This window comes from Buceros rhinoceros, unplaced genomic scaffold (genome assembly GCF_000710305.1).
Source record: "Buceros rhinoceros silvestris isolate BGI_N320 unplaced genomic scaffold, ASM71030v1 scaffold40960, whole genome shotgun sequence".
NCBI classification, from domain to species: Eukaryota; Metazoa; Chordata; class Aves; order Bucerotiformes; family Bucerotidae; genus Buceros; species Buceros rhinoceros.
The window spans coordinates 8,350-28,564 of NW_010388606.1; the positions used below are offsets into that span (position 1 = coordinate 8,350).

Here is a 20,215-nt window from a genome sequence, read left to right on the forward strand (position 1 = left end):
GAGGGGTTCCGAGTCATTGAGACTGTCAAACCTAACACTGAATAAACACGTAGTATCAGGATATACCACCAGTAGTCCTGCTTATGCTTTCACGTCAGAACATGCAAGTTATTTGTCACATTCTCATGCAGATAAACAGGTCTTTTTCTGCCCATATTATGGGACGCTTTTCTCACGTCAGACTGTCTGGCGCTGCTTTCGCCACTGTAGCAATGCAATCGTGCTCCTTCTGCCTACCTAGGTCAAAGTTGTTGGAATTGAGCAGGAACTCAGGGAGGTAGAAGAACTCTGGGATGAGCTCCTTCACATCTGCCATGTTGTGCTTTGACGCTGAATACCAAGCCTCCCGTACGCTGTGAAACATTCGGTCAGCTAGGTCAAAGTGACCGCCCTGCGGGACAGAGCGAGAAGCGCGTCAGATTCACAGTATCTCTCGGCACGGCAGACTTTGCCAAGAGGCAAATCAGAACATCCTCTGGCTAATAAAGACACTTAGAACATAGAATGTTTTTTCCCCTAACGCAATGGATTTAAACTGCTGCATTACTTTTTGGTACACCGAGACACAGACACACACTGTTTTAAGAAGAGAGTCATATAGTCCTATTTCACAGTTCAGTCTCTTCCAGAGAAACACAAATCTTTTTGCTGATGTCTTCTGTCTCGGAAAACATTTGACATGTAATGCTACAAACCACTTCACCGTCGAACTGGCAAACAATTCCAGGCTCTGCAAACATTCATTTATTTTAAAACTCAGTACTATAATCACTCTTCGGATAGATGTATAAGTTTAAAATAACAGTCTTTCAACACCTCCAGCACAGAACTAAACAACTGGCATATGATTCTTTCAACAACAGACAAATAAAGCATGATGAGTAAAATATTTTTCACAATAAAACTTGCTTCAGTTTTTGTCTGCTGATAATTTGTTCTGCATGCATTAAGAAAAATGTTCAAATTACAAGAAAAAATTGTGAATTCCGTTACATCTTTCACAAAGAAACATCTAAAACCTCCCAGGCAACAACAACTCTGTTAAAAATATTTCTTCTACCATATCTGATGAAAACAAAGCCAATTGATCTTATTTTTCACTTAGGACTCAGATGTACACTGCAGGAAAGAAACATGAAGTGAGGTGGTGTAACTTTTACCTGTAACCGTAAGAAAATCTGAGTAAAAGGCTCCATTCGGACAAGATAGGAAGCCACTATCATGGCTGATGAATAGTGGGTCCCATAGTGATAAGCTGGGGTTTCTCCTGTGGAAGAACAAAAATCAAACAACAAATAAAGCAGTTAGGTGACAGAATCAGTACTAATTGAGAAAAAATTTAATTAACGATGCATTTTAATTACTCTGTGACCCTTGGACACAAGTAAAAATCAGAATTTGTGGTTTTCATTCTTATGAATCTGAAAGTTTTACGTTTTGTCATGGTCACCACTTCAGTTTTGGCACCAGTCCAGTAGCCCTAATTCAAGAGGCCTCTGCAGAACAACGTGGAATGGTCAGTCATTGTTTATTTTAACTAACTGAAAAGTCAGGGGGCAGCTATGGCGACTTCTGCTGAAGAAACCTTTTTTTTTTTTTTTTTTTAACTTTAAGTCTTGTTGGTTGTTGTGTAATTAAAGGCTTAGGCAGAATTACGTCTCAGAATTGTTGGCTACTGATTTTGAACAGCTTTTACTTTCTTAATTTCCTGGAAAAATAAATACACTTAGAACATACTGATTCATCTCTAGGAATGAATGTCTTTGCCACCTACTGTTGTTTGATACAGAACAGCATCATAGCAGTAAAACAGGCTTATGTTTTCAATAAAAACACGCAAGCTGTCCTGCCAATCACACAAGTTCTATTTTCAATGTATAAGGAAGCTCTAAAATCAAGAATACATAATCACATCTCATTCTGGGGTTGGTTTTTCTTGTTGTTAGGAAAGTGCTTAGCAAAACCTCACGTATCAAGAAGTTAAAAAGCTACAGCACTGCTAATGCAGAAGTATTCCCATTCCTCTGTATAACTCCTTTTCTGGCAGCAGCACTCAGACTGTATTAGTAGAGACAGCTGGTTGTGGGCTTCACACGCCTGCCAAACGGGCTAAAGCCCATTGGCTTTAGCCAATGTTAAACTGTTTTGAACGTGCAACTGTTCTGTCTTTATTTTTACGTATAAAAGCTGCTATTCAGATTTAAAACAAATGATACAGAAAGAAAACCAATGTCCCTTTGCTCTAATTTAGTATTTGTTGGAGAGCCACTAAAAAACACGGTAGGGTTCTGCACAGCCACATCCATATCTCATGACCAATAACATAATATAAAAATCCATGACTTCCAACACAACAGGCACATATCTCTCTGCTCTTCCTGCGGGATGTACCATTACTTACCATTGGGATCCTCCCAGTCTTTGTATCGCTTCTTGTACTGGGCTAACCTGTCTTCTGTTTGAGCTCCCATGGGCTTCGCCAGATTTCTGAATGTCTTGGGATTTGTAAGATCCAGTTCCTTAAAAAAACAAAACAAACAACAAATCCCCCCCAAAACCCCACACCAATTTTATTAAACAAAAAAATTCAACCAAACAAACCTTTTCAACAGTGCTGATTACCATATTTAACACCACATACTTTCTAAGGACATCATCTTTGTTTTCTACATACACAGCAGGTGCAATGGATTACTTAAAACGGTCCTTCAGCCTGATCTGAGTCGGCGTTTTTTAAGTCCCACCTGGTCTCTGGATAATTTTTCCTGTTTCTCTCATCCTGTTCCTCAATCACTCCTAATTCTGTTCTTGAATACTCAACATGCACCCGAACAATATCTTATGTTATGGTCTGGCTAGTAGCAAAGGCTGTCCACAAGCATTAACAGAATGTTTCACCATTCCCAAAAGCAAATTATTCACCATGGGGTGAGATTTCATAGCAGCCCCTACCCAAATCTCCTGCACGAGCAAGCTTTATCTGTGGCTATAACGTCCTTCAGGATATTCAGCAGAAAGCTAATGTAAAGACTTACAGAAACTGCTGCAGCATAGAGAGGCAACTGCCCTAGGATAAGGCATGAATCTGGCCGTCACCTGTGCACATTCCAGTATCATCTGTTAAACCAGCGCAGGCAAGGAGCTAGCCACGAGGGACAGCCAAGACTCTCTAATAACCTACTCACTGTGAGTGGGAGGAACATGACAAAACAGATGAAATCAAACAACTGGCCATAAAGATAAGCCTCAGTTTTACCAAGGCAGTATGAGCCAGCTGTAACATTTGTAAAACCTCCAACATATAAAAGATTACTGACAAGGTATTTTACATACCTCCGAATCATAGTCTGCGAGGATCCAGGGAAAGACGGGGTACTGCATGAGATCGTTATAGGATCTGCCCGCCAGAGTGTTTAAGTGCATCAGGTACTGGAAGTTACTGATCTCTCCTCTCTTAAGGAAGACAGATAACAATTGTAAAGTATTCCCTTCACAACAATCAAATATCTACACTACCAGATTGTCCAAGCATTCCACTCTCCTCACACACACAAAACTTACTTGAACATCGCAATGCTCCCTCTACTTTTACTACAGTCCCTCCCCTTGCAGTTTCAATGGTAGAAACATTTTCTATTTGATGATGGTATCATAAAATACTATAAGCTAAAATGCTGAGATACATTTCACAGAGCAGTATATTCCACCTGTTTGAATCAAAGGATGTAACTTACGTGCAACATTTAATTACATATTGCTGTAAAATGTGAAATTTAATACATCCCCCCGCTAAATTTTCATACTTACTTCCCATCTTTGAGTAACAGATTTTTCTCCCACTAAAGTGCTAAGCAAGCCAGACCTAATGGGAAGAAGGAAACACATTTTTGGATTTAGCAGTAAGATCTGGATTATGTCTTCACAAGAAAAATTGGAAGTTTTAAGATTGAAACTTAGAAACCGTGAAAATTAGAAAAAGAGGCCTTGTTCTTTTTCACAGTGCCTTTTTTTATTATTGCTAAAGACACACTGTTAGAATTATGCACATTAATTATGTAATTCAGTGCAAGTACAAATGTATCTAACAGGCTGCCATTAAGGAAGATATCTTTAACAACTTGGAGAAATCTAACGGCTTTGGCTCTTCAATCCCTTTGAGAATGTATTTGTATGTGGATAATGTTAATCCTGAGGGCATATGTTAATCGGTGAGAAGATACCCCAATGTTACCGATGATACTAGCCCAACATCACTCATTACTTATTCTGGCAATGCCAAATTTTAAATGAGGGTTGCAGAACTCTCTAGTGAATCCTGACTATAACACCAGCATCATTTATTTCAAACCGATGAGCTACAGAGCTTGCAAGCAACAGAATCACCTACCCTTGCTCTACGCTGGTATTTGGTCTCTGCCCAGACACCGACTCCGAACTGTCGGTTAGAGATGGCACCACAGCCAAAAACCTGCAGCAGCAGTTAAAAGGAGATTAAGATTAGTGTTTCTGTCCTTGGTACGTCTTCTCCTTAGAAAAAGAGTGCATTTACTACAGCCACAGACTTTGTTTTGAGCAGCCATTCAACACCTTCAACACAACTGGGATGGCCTTTTTCTTGCTGAACGCATACGGCGAGCTTCACGTGCCGGCATCAGTGCTTCCTAGGGGTCCTTTCACACAGCACTAAGTTGCTGTCAGGTTATCCACTGCCTAACATCCACCATGACTCCATCTGCTTCTGGTTCTTAGGTCACCGTAGGCTCAAATATGGGCTCCACACAGCTATTTGTAAATACTCAGATTAAATGTTTTAACTTATTTTACAATACCTTTGATAAACTTTGTTTCTGACTCCTTTTTGGAAAGCTAGAAGATAGTTCCGTCCATCTCCTGAGAAAACTTCAATTGCAATTGGCTGAAAATAAAGAGGACAAAAGCATGTCAACACTAACGCATTTGTTTGTCACCTCCGAAGGTCAGGCACTGACCAGTTTAGTCATACTAACTACATCTGACACCAAATCATGGTGAAGCAGACCTCGCTTTGTGCGGCCAGATGTATAATTTTCAGAACACTAAAATTCACTGATATACCAAATGCACTAAACCGTGGTAAGCCAAACATTCAAATGAGGATGCCCAGCTTAAGCAATTCACTTTCGACACAGTGAATAGCTTCACTTTCCAAATACTGATCAGTTACGTATTTATTTTACTTTTTAAAAATGACATCATCAAAAAATTCCCAAGTTGGCTCCTCAGTCCAAATACAGTGCCCAAATTACCTGCAAAAGGTACCTCCTTTTATGTACTTCTTTAATATCTTCATATGCAAAAATGCTGCACGTTCTTTTGAGCTGACTTGGACCTTGCCTTGCTCCCCTAGGTATGATTGGTTCATGCATCCTTTAATTGAGCATAAACAGGCAAGAGATAAGAAGATAAAAGAATTATTCTCTGAAATCATACGAGAGCCTGGTTACAGAAACAGCCTATTTTCACAATATACCATACGACACTGAGCAATCTGTGAGAGCAGAGAAAACTGCTCCTGAGGTCCTTCTGCATCTGACATAATTCTGGAGCTGACTCCTCAAAAATCTCATTAAACACTTCTTGTTCCACTATTAAAAGACTGAGGAAAGCCTCTACTAATCTGCTTACTTTGGAGGCAGTGTCTCAATATCCCGTATTTCCCTGGTGGCTGTCATGGTAAATCCATCGATGACATAGAAGTGCTCTTTCCCAAACAGAAGTAGCCCTTCGCTGGTGTCAAGGCCCTGAACCCGAGCACAGCGGTACATATGCTGAATCTGTAACGAAAAGCAGACACTTAGCAAAAGCAGGTTAATGAACTCTGGCTTGGACCATTGCTTTGTTAGAACAAGTCCCAGACACCAGCTGAGCGCTTGTAGATACAGCAAAAATTCTGCCATTTTCCTCCTTAATCAGAGATATACATAAAGCCTGCAATTAGCAATTGGGAAGGGAGTTAAATAAAGTCTTCTCTGTATGATACAGATTTATATATTAACCAACTTATCTCCTTGCACCATGCTTCTTGAGCAGATTTTAGAACCTGTAGCCCACTTGACTATGATCAACCAATGTATTTACTGGTATATTTTACATGGACAAAGTCTGAAATACCAAACGTGGCACAGTCATTCAACACTGTTCTTCAGGATAAAATACTAATTATCAAGGTTTTTCGTTCTAGTGCAGAGAAAAATTAATTATAGTCAGTGCTGCAAGTTCAGTATTTACATTTTCAATGTACATTTTCTGTCTGGACTCATTAAGTTGACAAGATAATAATCCAAGCATGGGATAGCTCATAGCTTTCGTTTCAGAACAGGTTCTTTTTTCCCTAGCAGGCAGAAGGAAAAAAGAAAGACTGTTTTCAGCTCAGGATCTCATTGGACCAGAGCACATACTTGGTTTCAAAGAAGCAGCTACTAAATTATTAAGCAAATTCCACTACAGATCACCAAAGGTATTTAAGACTTTCATTCATGCTTGTGACATGTCATTCAGAAATTCCAACACAGTAAGTGCTTAGTGAGTTTTAAGAACACAGTACCTTCTCTCCTTCTTCCAGAAGTCGAAGCAAAGTTGTATTGTCAGTCTTCTCCTCTTCATCAATTGAACTCCCCTCAACAATCTGATCCTGCGACTGGTCCTGGTTTTCATCATCTCCTCCGTCAGGAGCAGAGCGAGATCGTTTTAGGGGAGGCTTCACCAGGCCTAGAAAAGAAGAACAGAGAGATAAATAAAAACCTGACACATGGAAAACTCACTTTGTAAAACCAACACTTAAATTACTGTTCCAACGCTAAGACAGAAGAACAAGAGTCTTACAGATCCTTACACTTAATGCAAATGATCAGAAGATATAAAGACAGACAAATGTAGAGAAAACAGCTCAGGATAGGACAAATGATCTAACCTTTGACTCTCGCAATAGTGTCCTCCCCGTGTTCTGGCTCCTGCTGCGTTGTTTCACCCACTGTGTTTTCTTCTATCGTGTCCTGAAAGACTGCAGGGTTCCCAGAAGCCAGGCGCATATAGTACTCCTTGCTGTCGTAACTAATAGCTCTTCGGTAACGAGCAGGTTTCTTAGAAAAAATTGAAGAAATTGCTTGGTCAGTCGCTCCTCCCTCACTCCAGTGAATGTGTTTCAGGAATACTGTGTGCAGCAGAGTGCATGCCCGTCAAGTGTTTTGTGCAGGCTCAGTCATACGCCACCACAGACAGAAACAGACTAGTAGAACTAGACTGTCAGCTGCTTTGCAAGGGAGCTATTCTGCCACTCAAGTAACAATGGGGTTGCAGAAATGCCTGCAGATAAACCTACAACATGGGAAATAAGAAGTGTGGCCAGCATGTTATGAACTGTCACAGAAGGCTGGAATACTTGTGCTTAAGACTGGTAGAGGAGATGGCCATTCTACCATCTTTCACACCTGCCCACACACGTGCACCTTATTCATAAGCCAGCTGACTTCTCTACTAAGCAACAGTTCAACTGGAAAATTGCCTCAAGGAAAGATATACACATGTGGAAACTGATGAACTAAAAGCAGCCAGGGACCAGCTGTAAGGCTCAGGAATTCTTCATTAATTCAGTTGTTCCTTTTTTAGTCAAGATTCTTATGGTTTGTGGGCAGCAGACTGGCACAAGAGTACCCACCTGACCAAAGTCGTTCTTTGAGCACCGTTTGTACCTTCGGGTGACGACCATGGACTATGATACATTTCGTCATGGTGGTGGTGTGGTGTTTTTTTGCTTTGGGTGTTTTTGTTTTGTTGGGGGTTGATTTATTGAGGGGTTTTTTGTTTGTTTGTTCCACCCCTGCACTGCTGCCACCCACCCCCCACCCCTTTGGCCATTCCATCCCCCACCACAAGCTAATTCTCATGTTCCTCGCTTGGTTATGGAGGTTACATTCAAAACAGAAGTAGAGAACTAAATGAGGACAATAAATATGTCAGAATGATCACAGGAGATACAGGTGAAGATAAAAAATGGTATTAAAGAACCAAGAGACTTTCTGAAATTAAAACATACTGATGCACATGGATGTATGAAAACCCGTTGATTTAATACTGCAGTTGAAAATTTTCTTCTCCAGCTACTGTTTAGCCCCACACTCAAACTCTAGAAAGCTTTGTGAATATGATCAGTTCTCCATCACAAATAATTTTTTTTGTTTTGTAGCATTATTTCACATGAATTTCAAAATTATATTGGGATAATTAAAAGATATTACTCTAATAAATGCGGTTCAATGCTTTACATCGTGTAGAATTGTAGAATAACAGTGCCATTTCAGTCAAGGTTTTCCCTAGTCCACTTTTGCAGTAATAACTGGAAATACGTAAAAGGTGATTTCTTTTTCTTATTTTTCTTTTTTTTTCGTTCATCAGTATGATAGTCTAGAGGGAAACTAAGTGACCCATAAAATCAAACTAGCTTTATGGATGCTCAGAATGGGTGAAGGGATTAAGATCAGCACCACAGAGATTTACTATTTCAGGTCAAATTGGCTCCCCCCAAAAGGAAAAAATCTAAGGCACTGTGATCTGATTTGCTCACTTATATCCAACTGTATCTTCATCGCTTATTGTCACAAAAATGCCACTTAAATGATACTTAAAACCTTTGCAGAATCAACTTATGTATAGCCTAAAAAAAGAAATCCTAATTAGCACTGCTAACACGAAGAAAGGAAAGCAGTACCTATTTATATTAGATATTCTATACAATAGAATTACTTTCATTTACATGTATTAGTTTATCATTGTTTGTAATTCAAAATGAGTGAACACACATTACACGTTGTACTTAGTGATGGGCAAGACTGTGATGGTAATTAACAGAGAAGCAGCAAAATACTGAAATGCTCGCAGAGCTGCCACTTCCAAACAAGTGCTACTTTCATGGTAGGATTCAGATCTCAAAACAAACTTGTATATTTTGTTAATGGTACAAATGAGGAGAAGAGTCAGCTAAGACAAAATTAAGCTGGGCTCTAACAAAAGCAGGCCTGTTACAGCCCATTATGGCCCAAAAGCAGAAAAGCTGCTCAGCAGATCCTCTCTTAGAAAGAAATGCTTACCCAGTAAGTGCCTCCAAGCGATCGTGTTGCCCATCACTAAACGTGTTCCACTGACCATTAGTTCAGATCCCAAAGCCACAACACTTCACACAGTGAGAACAGTGACAGCACAGCCCAACACAGCCTGTTAGTGTGCAGCAAGGAAGGGAAGATCTACAGGACGTTTTATTAGGTGAAGGTTGAGGAGAGCACAGTGACATCTTCTAACGTGATGACTGAAAAAATCCTTAGGCCCGGAAATATTTACTGAAAGAGCAAGTTGAAAGCCAAACGTAGAAGCCTTGTTAGGACTGCCTAACATGCAGGAGGAAAAGAAGTTCTGTTTATTTACATTCTTTCAGGGTACTTGTTTCTTTACCTTTTGAGGAATGGTATCATCAGATGTCTCAGGAAGTCTACTTGAGAAGTCAGACTGAAAACAGGGCATCAATTATATAAACATCAGAGAAAGAACACTTGACAAGAATGTATGGTGGCACGTTTCTCCACTTTCTGTGAATCAGACTATCACTGCAGCTATTATGTGTCAGACTGCAAGCCGACAAATGCAGCTAATGGTTTAAAACTGACTGAATGCTATTTTTGTTTGCTTGTTTTAAGTACTTTGACACTCATGTTTAACTTGAGGGAAAAAATCCTGCAGGCTTACAGCATGCTGAAAAGGAGACAGTGAAAAAGGAGCGACATTCTCCATTTCTTAAAACAGTGTTCCAAAATTAACAGGAACTAACTGCCAGGCCTTCAAAGGCCACATGCAAGCCACATACAGCCCACATTCGTACTCATGGATGGACGAAAGGCCCATAGTCTGTTTGGGTTTTTTCTTATTTTTTCAGATCACTGTTTCGCACATTATCTAGCAGAAGGCCGAGAACTCAGACTGAAACCTCTCATAGCTACGGTACTTCCAGACTCTAGAGTCCTGTGAAGATGCTCTGCTGTTCACTGCAAGATCACTTAGCTGCTGCAAGCACACGTCATCTTATGTTGCAATTGACAGGCTTCCAGCCCACTTAGTTTTGAGCTGAGTGATTCAATCCCTTCCTTGAATATACTATGAGGAACAACTGGACCTTACCAACCATTTAGGACATACAGACAGAATATCAGGTAACGCCAACAAAGTATAATATATTTCTTAAGAAAAACTTATAACAAAAATACAGATTTTACAACAGGGCATAAAATTCTCTTCACAAAATCTCGAATACTTACCAGCAGGTTTGTTTCTTGCTCAGCTTCAGGCATGTAGGGATACTGAACGTAAAACATGTCATTTCGCACCATCTTTTTCCTCATTCTGCAGGGACCCTCAGTCATCTCCAACATCCACTTGTCAAGATGGGAGCCAATGGGGGGACCCCACAAACCTCGTTCTCGTAGTAACTCATATTCAATCTGAGACCACTCTTCTGTCACGTATTTTAATGCATTCTGCTGACGCTGAATACAAAGACATTTGTATATGCATCAGGAGTGATGCTTTTAAACCTGTCTCTGATGAGAGCAGAGACTTTTCCACTACATTTCAGAAAAAAAGTGTAACAATTCATAATTCTAATAGCATCTTCTAATATACTACAATGAAATTTCTGGTTTGTTACCAGTTCCAGTATTCATATTATAATCTCAACAGAAAAGGAAAAAAACCAAAAAACCCTCTGCTTTTGGTTTGTATTGTTAATTGAATGTATTTCTAAAGAGCAAATATGAAAGAAATAAAACACTAATCCAGTGGTTTTGGAAAAGGATTTTAAGAATTAAAACGAAACTTGTTTTGGAGACCTTCCCTGCCTCTATTTACCCTGGAGAAAGAAGTTAAATGAAACAAAGTTTGGTGTTGTCTTTTTAAACTAATTTAATACTTGCTTTCAATGACTTGTTTCTTGGTAGCTGATTTCTTAAGATTTATAGCAAGCAGTTCAGTAACTAGTTTGAACAAAAGGTCTTTCTGCGGATGTTTGGAAGGAACAGCAGGGTGCGTTGATTTCATTCGAGAAGGCACAGAGCAGCCACGTTCTGTCACTGCATGGTGTGGGAATGGTACCATAAAATTTTCTCTGCATGACTACAAAAGTAGTGTTTGTACACAACGCTTCCCTGAAGTTGTACAACATTTTAGGAAGACAGCATATTCTAGCATATTTCCAATCTCTCTCTTTCTTTTTTTTTTTTTGACTTTTCTAAGGAAAGATTTAAGCTTCTTGAAAAAAAATTAAGATTTAACATGTAATATTGCTATAGGAGTTTTCATCTATAACCAGATCAAAATGAGTTTCCTCATTTGTTTATTTGATTGCACTTTAAAGCCCCCCTAAAAATAACAAATGTATCTGAGCATTCAAGCATTTCGTTGCTGGCGATCTAGTATTTCACAAGCTCCATACTGAGAAATGTGCTCAGTGTAACCGAAGAGATCAAAATATCAGTGTCAGGTAATTAATCCTCTCAGCCATACCTCCTGATATTCCTTATACTGCATATCAACCAGGTCCCGGACCACTGCAATGTGAGTGAACATCCACTGGGAAATTTCCTAAGGTAAGAGGACAGACAAAGCGACACTTTATAAAAGAGTATCTTGTTTGAATGAAAAGTCTATGAATACCTCACCTTGCTAAACTTGCTCACAAAGGATAGTTCCTTTAAAAAAAAGAAAACAGAAAAAGCACTAAGAGGATAAATTTCAAACTACCACATGAAACAGTACTTAAGGTTTTGGTTGTTCGATTGTTTGTTGTCAAGGCAGTAAATTCACACACAGGAATATTGTTTAAAGGAAACGGGCAGACATTTGGAAAATATTCCAAATGCAAACACATGTTCAGCACCTTTCCAAACAGCCAAAGATTGGCACTGACAAATATTATGAATTTCCCCTATCTCCCTCTAAGTAGTATTTTGTAGCTGCTGCCTAGTTTGTTGGAAACGCTCTGGCGTTGGCACTCCTGGCTCTGTACTGCGGTGTACGTTTTCACTTACTGCTCCCTCTACTGATGGGTCCTGTCAGCTCAGTTGATGAGTTTCTTCCTTTTCACTTTAACACGTGCCTGCTCTCCAGGAGGACTGAAAGCACTGAGAATGCTCTATTTCATCAAAGCCACTGAATAATTTCCAGAGCAGAAGGAGAACTGGCAACATATTTTTTTTCACAGGACACAAACTCCCAATCAAGTCACCAGGAGTTACATGTCTCCTTGTGGCAGGAATATACCTGCCCTCCTTGACCCAAAACTTCCCCAATGTTTCAAGTGCAAATATAGTAAGAACTCAATTTTCTGAAAGTTGCAAACCCCTGTCTTTACTTTGTTTTCAATGCCTCAAATACTTTATCTCCTTGCAATGCCCCACGAGGTACTGTCTACCGAGAGCACTGCTGTTATGCTACTCCGTCTAATTAAAAAAAATTTTAAAAAAATCTATTTTTTTTTAGGTAAGCAGGTTTGTAAAGCAAATGTGCAGTTCTACCACCACACACTGTTTTGCTGAACTCTTCTCTCTAGTACAACAAAAACAGTGCCATGCAGAATTTGTTCAGTCATGATATGTACATGCTTACACAGAGATTTTTCTAAACCACGGAATCTTGGGGGTAGGATGGAAAAAAGGACAAGCATCTGTCTCACGGCTTCCATCTTGGAGCAGTATTACAAAGTGAACTTAAGACCCAGACTAGCAAAGCAATAAAACACATACGCAACCAGAAGCAGCTGAGCAGTCTCACCGACAACAAAGAGTTTAAGTCTTAACGTAACAGATATGCAGATGCAGCTGCTAGATTAGGACACAATGCCCAGCAAGATGCAAGAATCTTGCAAGATGGAAGAAGCAAGATGCCCAGACTGGATATCCAGAAAGGGGAAAGAAAACCAAGCACCAGAGATAGTAATTCTCACTCTGCACAATTCCTTACATTAGGATACTTACCACATACCTTGAACTCATTCTGCTGGATTTCAGACCGAGTGTTATTAACTGACAGAAATTACCTGTGTAGAGAGGTTGTGTTTATGCAGCCCACTCTCCTTGCGGCTTCTCCTGGAACCAGTTAGTTTAGAGAGACCAAACCCACTGCTAACTCTTGAAAGCTTGGACTGTGTGCTTGGAACCAATGCCTCACCTCTACTGATGCATTTCTTCTCATGAGCTGAAAAACCACAGAGAAAATGTTGGGAGCACTTTTTAGGTGTTGTGTTCCCCGCCCCCCCACTCCATCACAGTATTATTTTAAATAGAATAGCCTTTCCTGCTGCTTTGAAAAGGTGGATGTTTTGGGGATTTGGGGTTGTGTGTGTGTGTGTATTTTTTGTTTGTTTGAGGTTTTTTGTTGTTACTAGTTTAAGAGTACCCAGCAGCAGTCACATTCACGTCAAACATTCATGACTTGCGTGAGCAAAGATCCCCAGGTGAAATCTGGGAATTGCTTGCATTTTGAAACGAAGCATGTCAAACAGATTTGTTACTCCTTTTATCAATTATCAAAACTGGAGTCCATGAGCTATGAATTCTGTCCTAATCCAAAGAGGTGAAAACCAGCTATGTATAAACAAAATCACCACCTAGCCTCTCTCCACCCTTTACCAACTATAATTGTGCCGATTTACATCCCTTAAAGAACACATGGACATTCCAAAGAAGGGAGACAGCATGTGGAGGAATTTTTTTCATCAAAACAGTTACAAAGATATCAGAATTTATATAATTTATTATAAACAGTAGGTATTGGCAAAGAAAATGCAACTGAGACCGCACCTCTACTCAAAGGAGCTAAAGCTTGACCCCACTAACCAATCAGGTAATAAAACACCCTGCGTTGAGCGGAGAAGCTAGGTGTGCCTACTGTATCTTTTTGCACACGTACAGCCATCATAGTGAATAGTCTGGTCCACAAGACCAGTGCGCTTACTTTAAAACTGAAGAAAAAAAAAATTGCAGCTTAGTTCAACTCTCTCAACAGTTTAACATTCTTCCAATTTCAGCTAACGGATCATACTGTATCAGTTACCTATGACTTAGAAAACACATGCTTACGTCCCTCACCGTTTCTTTAATTTACTTCCCTTCTGAGCTTTCTTTCCTTCCTTTATAACCGTTACTACTTTCTTACAGCAATAATTTCTCCAAAGATCCTTCACTCTACTCTGAGCATTTCTGCAAATACACTATGAGGGAGATACTGGAAACTTGACCAAACACCAGCCAGGGACAAAGCACATCCAGAAATACAGAGACCGCAAACACAAGAATTCCACACCTCCAGAAACGTTTTCTGTACATCCAGCTTCATCGCAATTACTTTAGAGCTGTGTTATCATCAGAGTCATGTCTATGTAATTTTATTATCTGCTGTCTAAACTCTCGCTAATTCAGTCCTTCCTTGGCCTTCCTTATTACAAGGGTGCGGACTAACTTGTGTTTAACTTGGTGTTCACCAGGATACCCAGGACATTTTCCTGCAAAGCTGCTTTCAGTGCTGAACAGATTTTTCCAGCCAAGAAGAAGTTGCAGTATCACCACTGCTGGAGAAGGATGGCTCGGTCACACGTTTCCAATCACACCAACACACTCAAAGTTTGCAGGCTGCACCCAGACATGCTCCAGAGGGGCATCCCTCCTGCCCTAGCACATCCGGTCCTGAGAATGGTGACACAGGTCACCTCGGTCCCAGGGTTCGTGGGGAGGAGCGGAACGACTCCATCGCTGTACCCACAATATGCGGTTTGGTGCATGCTGACTCCCAAAAAGAGGACGTTGTTGAGAACACTGACAGCGTGGAACAAAGGCCCTGTGCGCGGTGGAGTGCAAGTATATCCTACACGCGGTACGGTTTCTGAACTGAGATATTAAATGGTCACAGTTTACAGTACTTACCGCGACACAAAAGCTAGGCCCACATTAAAACTTCTGGTACACACGGTTCACTTCAGGGAAATCTACCTTTCAGGACAGACAAATCCTCAGTTACGTACCCAAATGATTTTGCCAACACTTTAAACTTGCTTCCTCAATAAAAGGTCTTGCAACACTTATATCCACTTGTCCACGATCATTGACGGGTAGCGTGACTTTGAAAGCTTCTTCTAAAATCTGTTTTTTACTATGGATCAGCTCTGTCCACACCCTGTTTATAGCTTTTAAAAGAAGCTGGCGACCTGCATTGGTACAAGATCATCAACAGCAAGTTAGCTACTGTGCTTACAGAATTGCTATTTTTACAGAAGCAAACTGAGTAATTTCTGCAACTTCTTCCCCTCTTGCAAGGCTTGTGAAATGCCTTTGGTCAGACTGCCTATTTTTTTTTTTTTTGCAATTTATATTCTATCAGAAAATATCTAATGGTTAATTTTGGCAATTTTTTCTCAGTGAATCTGAAACAGTAGCTCCAATTAGTTGAGATTCTTCTCTCACATCCATCTATTAACAAAATGAGATTAAAAAGAAAAATCTTATAGAAGTATATGTCTATAAACACATGTATAATTCCATATATACATTACTTTCACACTTTAAAATATGATTGTGTGCATAAATATATACACTAAGAAAAAAATTAAAAAAATAGTAATCTTTTCTTTCATGGCTAGGTCATAAATTTCTTTTGAGTGGATGATCCTAGGATGCTACTGAATAATAAGTTTACATCTTATACTAATTATTTCTTATCTACGCTCATGTAAGACCCGGCTGATACAAAACCACGCTGCACACCTTAAATTTCTATCGCATCCAACTCAGAGCATATAAAGGAGTATTTCTAACTCTGGTGTGTGTCCAGAAAACAATGAAGAGCTCTTGTTACTTTAACAGAACAGTAATTTATCCTGGATATGTCTGTCTTGGTATTTCTAAGTGGCTTTTTTTCATCTATTTTTTAATGTATTTTTTACATACACACACACAGAGCCCTAACAGTAACTGGGGTAAAAGATTAGTGACGACAATACAGAAGTGGTATTAACAGGCATCTTTGGCTTTGCCACTCTCAGATTACCTTCACTGACATCTTGATTGTAGACTCCATCTGGTTCTATATCAGAGGGGATCATAATGTGCCAAGTTGTCATCCTTGCTTCTGCTTCCAATCCAAACCCATCAGCGTTGCTACAAACAGATAATGAATTAACCACAAACAGAACCCCACCCCCCCAAGCGAAAACATTTTATTTCTTGTGACAGTATCACAAATATTAATACGTGTTACAACAGCAGTGTATCCTCACTTCTGTCCACTTGAGTTCTGATAATCTGCAGTCACAAGTGGAACTTGTTTATGTTTATGAAGGTTTATGAAAAAACCCACACAACGTGGTCACTGGTGTCACAAGCAGAAGATGGTAACATTTGAAGTAACATAAAACAATCTAGGACACAAGTGGAGAACATCAGGGTTTCTGCTGATGATGAGTCCCAAGCATCTTTAGATGAAACACAAATTGTAGATCTTTTTGGAAAGAAAAAAGGCATATACAGCAATGCAGAAAACGGGTTGCCTACAGCATTTGTCATGGGATTTAACATCCAAGTGTTAAGATACAGAATTTGTACGAAATGATTCAATAGACAATAAATCTAGTGACAGATCCCTTTGATTAATTAGTTAACACCAGTTTCTTTTCATCTTGAAAACATTTCAAATTATCAAAAAATTATTTAAAATACCTCTCTAAAAGGAGGTAAAAATGTCCTCTACCTGAGCTCTTCAAAGCTAAGTTTGTTTCAAAATGAATCACTTAAGCTTGCTTGCATTTCACTGGCTGGAAAGTTATATAACAGTAATCCAGAATTTGCTGACTTACTTGCAAGGTGAGTGTCATTGCTGAGAAAGAACAGGTCATTTTAATACTTCACAGCCCTGGTTCTGGAATGAACCTCTGTCAGATATTTACCTTCCCATGTGCAGATTAATCAAGCAGTGAGCTAGGCAGCTGATGAACTCTTGGTCATGATTTCCAGGTCCCAAAATTAAGTTTCTGTTCACAGTAAGGACCCTTAGGGAATCTAAGAGAGCCACTTGCTGAGGAACAGTTTTGTGTGCCCTTGAGAACTGGTACAAGATGGTCCTGTTCAGGCAGTGATAAATAGCATCCAGAGATAGTCCCTGAGATCTTCTTTTTGACTGATGCAAAGTAAAAAAACCACAATCAGACAGTAGCAGAAAATCAATTTACCGGCAGATAATCTTCCTCTGAATTGACCCATTCTCATTTTTCAAAATCAGTATCTTACTAAAAGTGTCAATTCTCTGAATTTCAAGGATTGAAATGACATTAATGCACGATAATACACTTATAATTTTAACATCTATAAAGACGCTGCTGATTTCTGACAGTAAAACTCTTCTAACAGTCTCCAATAAAAGTGTACAAGGAAGCTTCCCAAGACTCACGTGAGGCAACTTTCATTGTTTGTTTTGAGTCATTTCTAAAAACCAATGTAATCTGACAGCAGTTTTTACTCAGCTGCCCCATATTAAAGCACTCCACATTGACAAGATGTGCTAGGAAAGCTCAGGAAAGAGACAAAAAGCCTGGGGAAGAAAAGCGCACTTGTGTGCTGACCCGACATGTGTCACTAGCAAGTTGCTTAGTGATATCACTCAACGTATTTTAAGGTAACCTGTAAAAATTTTTTTTGCAAGCAGGCTAATAGAACACTGTTACCTGTGCAATGAGCTGGATTATGAATTCCACAAGAAGTTTGGATTCTTTGTTGAACATGCCCTGCCAAAGCTTATCTACCACACGCTGTGTAAAATAAAACACATTGTTCACCAGCACTTGGTAGCTTCCTCCACTTGTTATAGGCAGAGATGCGTCTTCACCTAGGTAGCAAAAAAACCCCAAAGTTTTCTTCCTTTATCAAAAAACCACATCTGCATAAATACATACACATTAGTTTGTGCTTTTTAGAATTCTGTAAAAGGGAAAAAGACTCCGTCAAAGAAAAAGAGCTGGGGTGGGAGGAATCCCAAAGAAATGGTACTCCTGTGATCCTGAGGCATTTTATTTATGTACGGTCCTTCCTTTCAACTGGAGCTGCATGTGTGCAGAACTACCTGTAGCTTTTTCAAATTCTAGTTTTGCTTTTTCAAAAATAAAAGAACCTTTTTAAATGCCTTGAGATGACAAGTGGTATCAGCTGGCATCGCTACTCCCCCTCTGTGCTTTGCTTAATAAAACTGAGAGTCAATGGACATCAGCTGCATGTGTCTGCCTGTACATAAATGTCAGTCCAACTGTATAAGAGAAGCTTGAAAAATGCAAGTGCTTCCATTAAAAAGAAAAAAACCCCATCAGTGGTGTCGATTTTGCTGGAAGTTCACCTACATTCATTCACTTGTTGCCTGAACTGCATATAAAGCAACTGATAGTATCACACCTGGAGGAAGCTGACAAAACCTCAAAGAAGGAATGCCTGGCAAAACCAAAGTCCTGCTCCTGAGCTGCACAGAGCACTCTTAAAGGGCAGGAGACTCTTCCAAGAACCTGACCCAAAGCTTCATGTAACATGATTCTGGATTTAATCCACTGCACCCAGAGAAAGACAAATCACTGCTGTGGCGAGAAAGGGGGAGCCTGATAAGCACTTTTGAACAGGTACGCATGCTGCCCCATGACACCTAGGATGGAGACAGAGCAGACCGAGAGCTCCTGGGAAGTCCAGTGAAATCCCAGTGACACCTGAGCAGCAACACTCCTACAGGCTACTTCATGATCATCTAAATCCATACTTGGGCAGGACAGCCAACCCTACTGACATCCAAATTGCAAGCTGCTAATTCGTTTCCTATCCATTTATTAATTGAATCAATGGATTGCTAATGTGAGAGTTTTTTTCTGGGGTGCTGCATCCTTAAGAAAACTACAATAGGAGGAAACGGAAACAAAGCTAACTGCTGAATGCCGAAGCCCCACCAGTGATAAATTGACAAAAGCTCCAAATCCTCTAACAAAGCAAGAAGGACAAGAGAGATGATGCAAGATCCAGTTTCGCTTCTTTTTGATGTGATTGCAATTTGTCCAGCTAGCATATCAAAAGATTCATGCCATATAGGTTTTTTTTAACAACCTATTTTACAGCTTTGGCACAATCAAGATGGTGAGGGAACATGCAAGCACAGCAATAGCATTTATACATGAAAGGAAAGGGCAGGGAAGAAAAATAAAGACAACTTGTAAGAAAATAGGCCACTAATAAAGTTAAATAATCGAAACCTTTCACGCAAATCAATAGATTGATAATTAAACTTTGCTATATTACCCAATAAAACATCAGCTGCAAGTAAGTGGTCCATGACTCCATCCAAAACATATGTCTGAAACTCCTTCTGCTGTGTTCGTGTTGATCTTTCAGGGGAAGCCTGATAAAAGAAATACAATGTTAAGACAATGAGTATCTCTGAATAAGCAAAAAGAGGGAGCAGGAGGGTGTTCTAGATGAATTTCTCTTTTCTCAGCACTTGTGAACAATGTTTTTATCCTCTTAATATTCTGTCTTGAGTAAAAAGTCTTAGCTGTATCTAAAAATTTAAGAATGCATGTCAAGCATAAATCGGCTGTATACCGTCTTACAGAGTAAGCCTTATTTCTATTTAAATCCAGTAAATTGATCTTCTGCCATAATAGGAACTGGAAAAGAACAAATTCCAAAAAAGCGCACAAATCTGTAACTAAACATACGGTTAAACCGTGATCTCCTCAGTTCACAGTCACCTCCTTCATTAAAAAACAAAAAAAGTAAATGGGACAGATCAAACATAAGTTGATCATCGCTTCTGCGTGGGGTTCTGCATATTACTACAGCAGCCCTGGTATGACAGACAGATGTTCTAAACCCTCCTACTTGCCTTTGCATTTAAAGGTGAAAACCACTTTATCACCTCGCATTGTTCAAGGTGTACACGATCATACTTAACTGCATGATCCCCTTAAATAGCCCTAGAAAACAACCTAATATTAAGCCAGCCTGCTCTGTCTTGCCCTGTCACCGTTCAGAAGGGTGTACACACCCGATTCTCTGCTTATGCTCAGGTGCCAGGAGCATTGACAGGTGGTAACGGACGAAAACAGCAATAAAGCAACTGCAACCAATTG

At 39.7% G+C, this 20,215-nt stretch overlaps 1 protein-coding gene across 1 annotated transcript in view; it reads right to left on the bottom strand.

Moving 5' to 3' along the window:
* LOC104502357 (WD repeat and FYVE domain-containing protein 3) overlaps positions 1-20,215 on the bottom strand; it is a gene marked incomplete at both ends in the record, with an annotated part of 41,321 nt that overhangs the window by 7,189 nt on the left and 13,917 nt on the right. The window contains 20 exons of the mRNA XM_010146324.1: positions 238-391; positions 1,161-1,267; positions 2,402-2,519; positions 3,334-3,453; positions 3,808-3,862; positions 4,388-4,468; positions 4,830-4,915; positions 5,286-5,406; positions 5,665-5,813; positions 6,584-6,747; positions 6,950-7,118; positions 9,481-9,534; positions 10,338-10,565; positions 11,581-11,658; positions 13,112-13,269; positions 15,092-15,274; positions 16,114-16,223; positions 17,009-17,238; positions 17,783-17,943; positions 19,383-19,482. Coding sequence (XP_010144626.1) covers positions 238-391; positions 1,161-1,267; positions 2,402-2,519; positions 3,334-3,453; positions 3,808-3,862; positions 4,388-4,468; positions 4,830-4,915; positions 5,286-5,406; positions 5,665-5,813; positions 6,584-6,747; positions 6,950-7,118; positions 9,481-9,534; positions 10,338-10,565; positions 11,581-11,658; positions 13,112-13,269; positions 15,092-15,274; positions 16,114-16,223; positions 17,009-17,238; positions 17,783-17,943; positions 19,383-19,482 — 2,626 coding nt within the window. The remainder of the gene's footprint in view (positions 1-237; positions 392-1,160; positions 1,268-2,401; positions 2,520-3,333; positions 3,454-3,807; positions 3,863-4,387; positions 4,469-4,829; positions 4,916-5,285; positions 5,407-5,664; positions 5,814-6,583; positions 6,748-6,949; positions 7,119-9,480; positions 9,535-10,337; positions 10,566-11,580; positions 11,659-13,111; positions 13,270-15,091; positions 15,275-16,113; positions 16,224-17,008; positions 17,239-17,782; positions 17,944-19,382; positions 19,483-20,215) is intronic.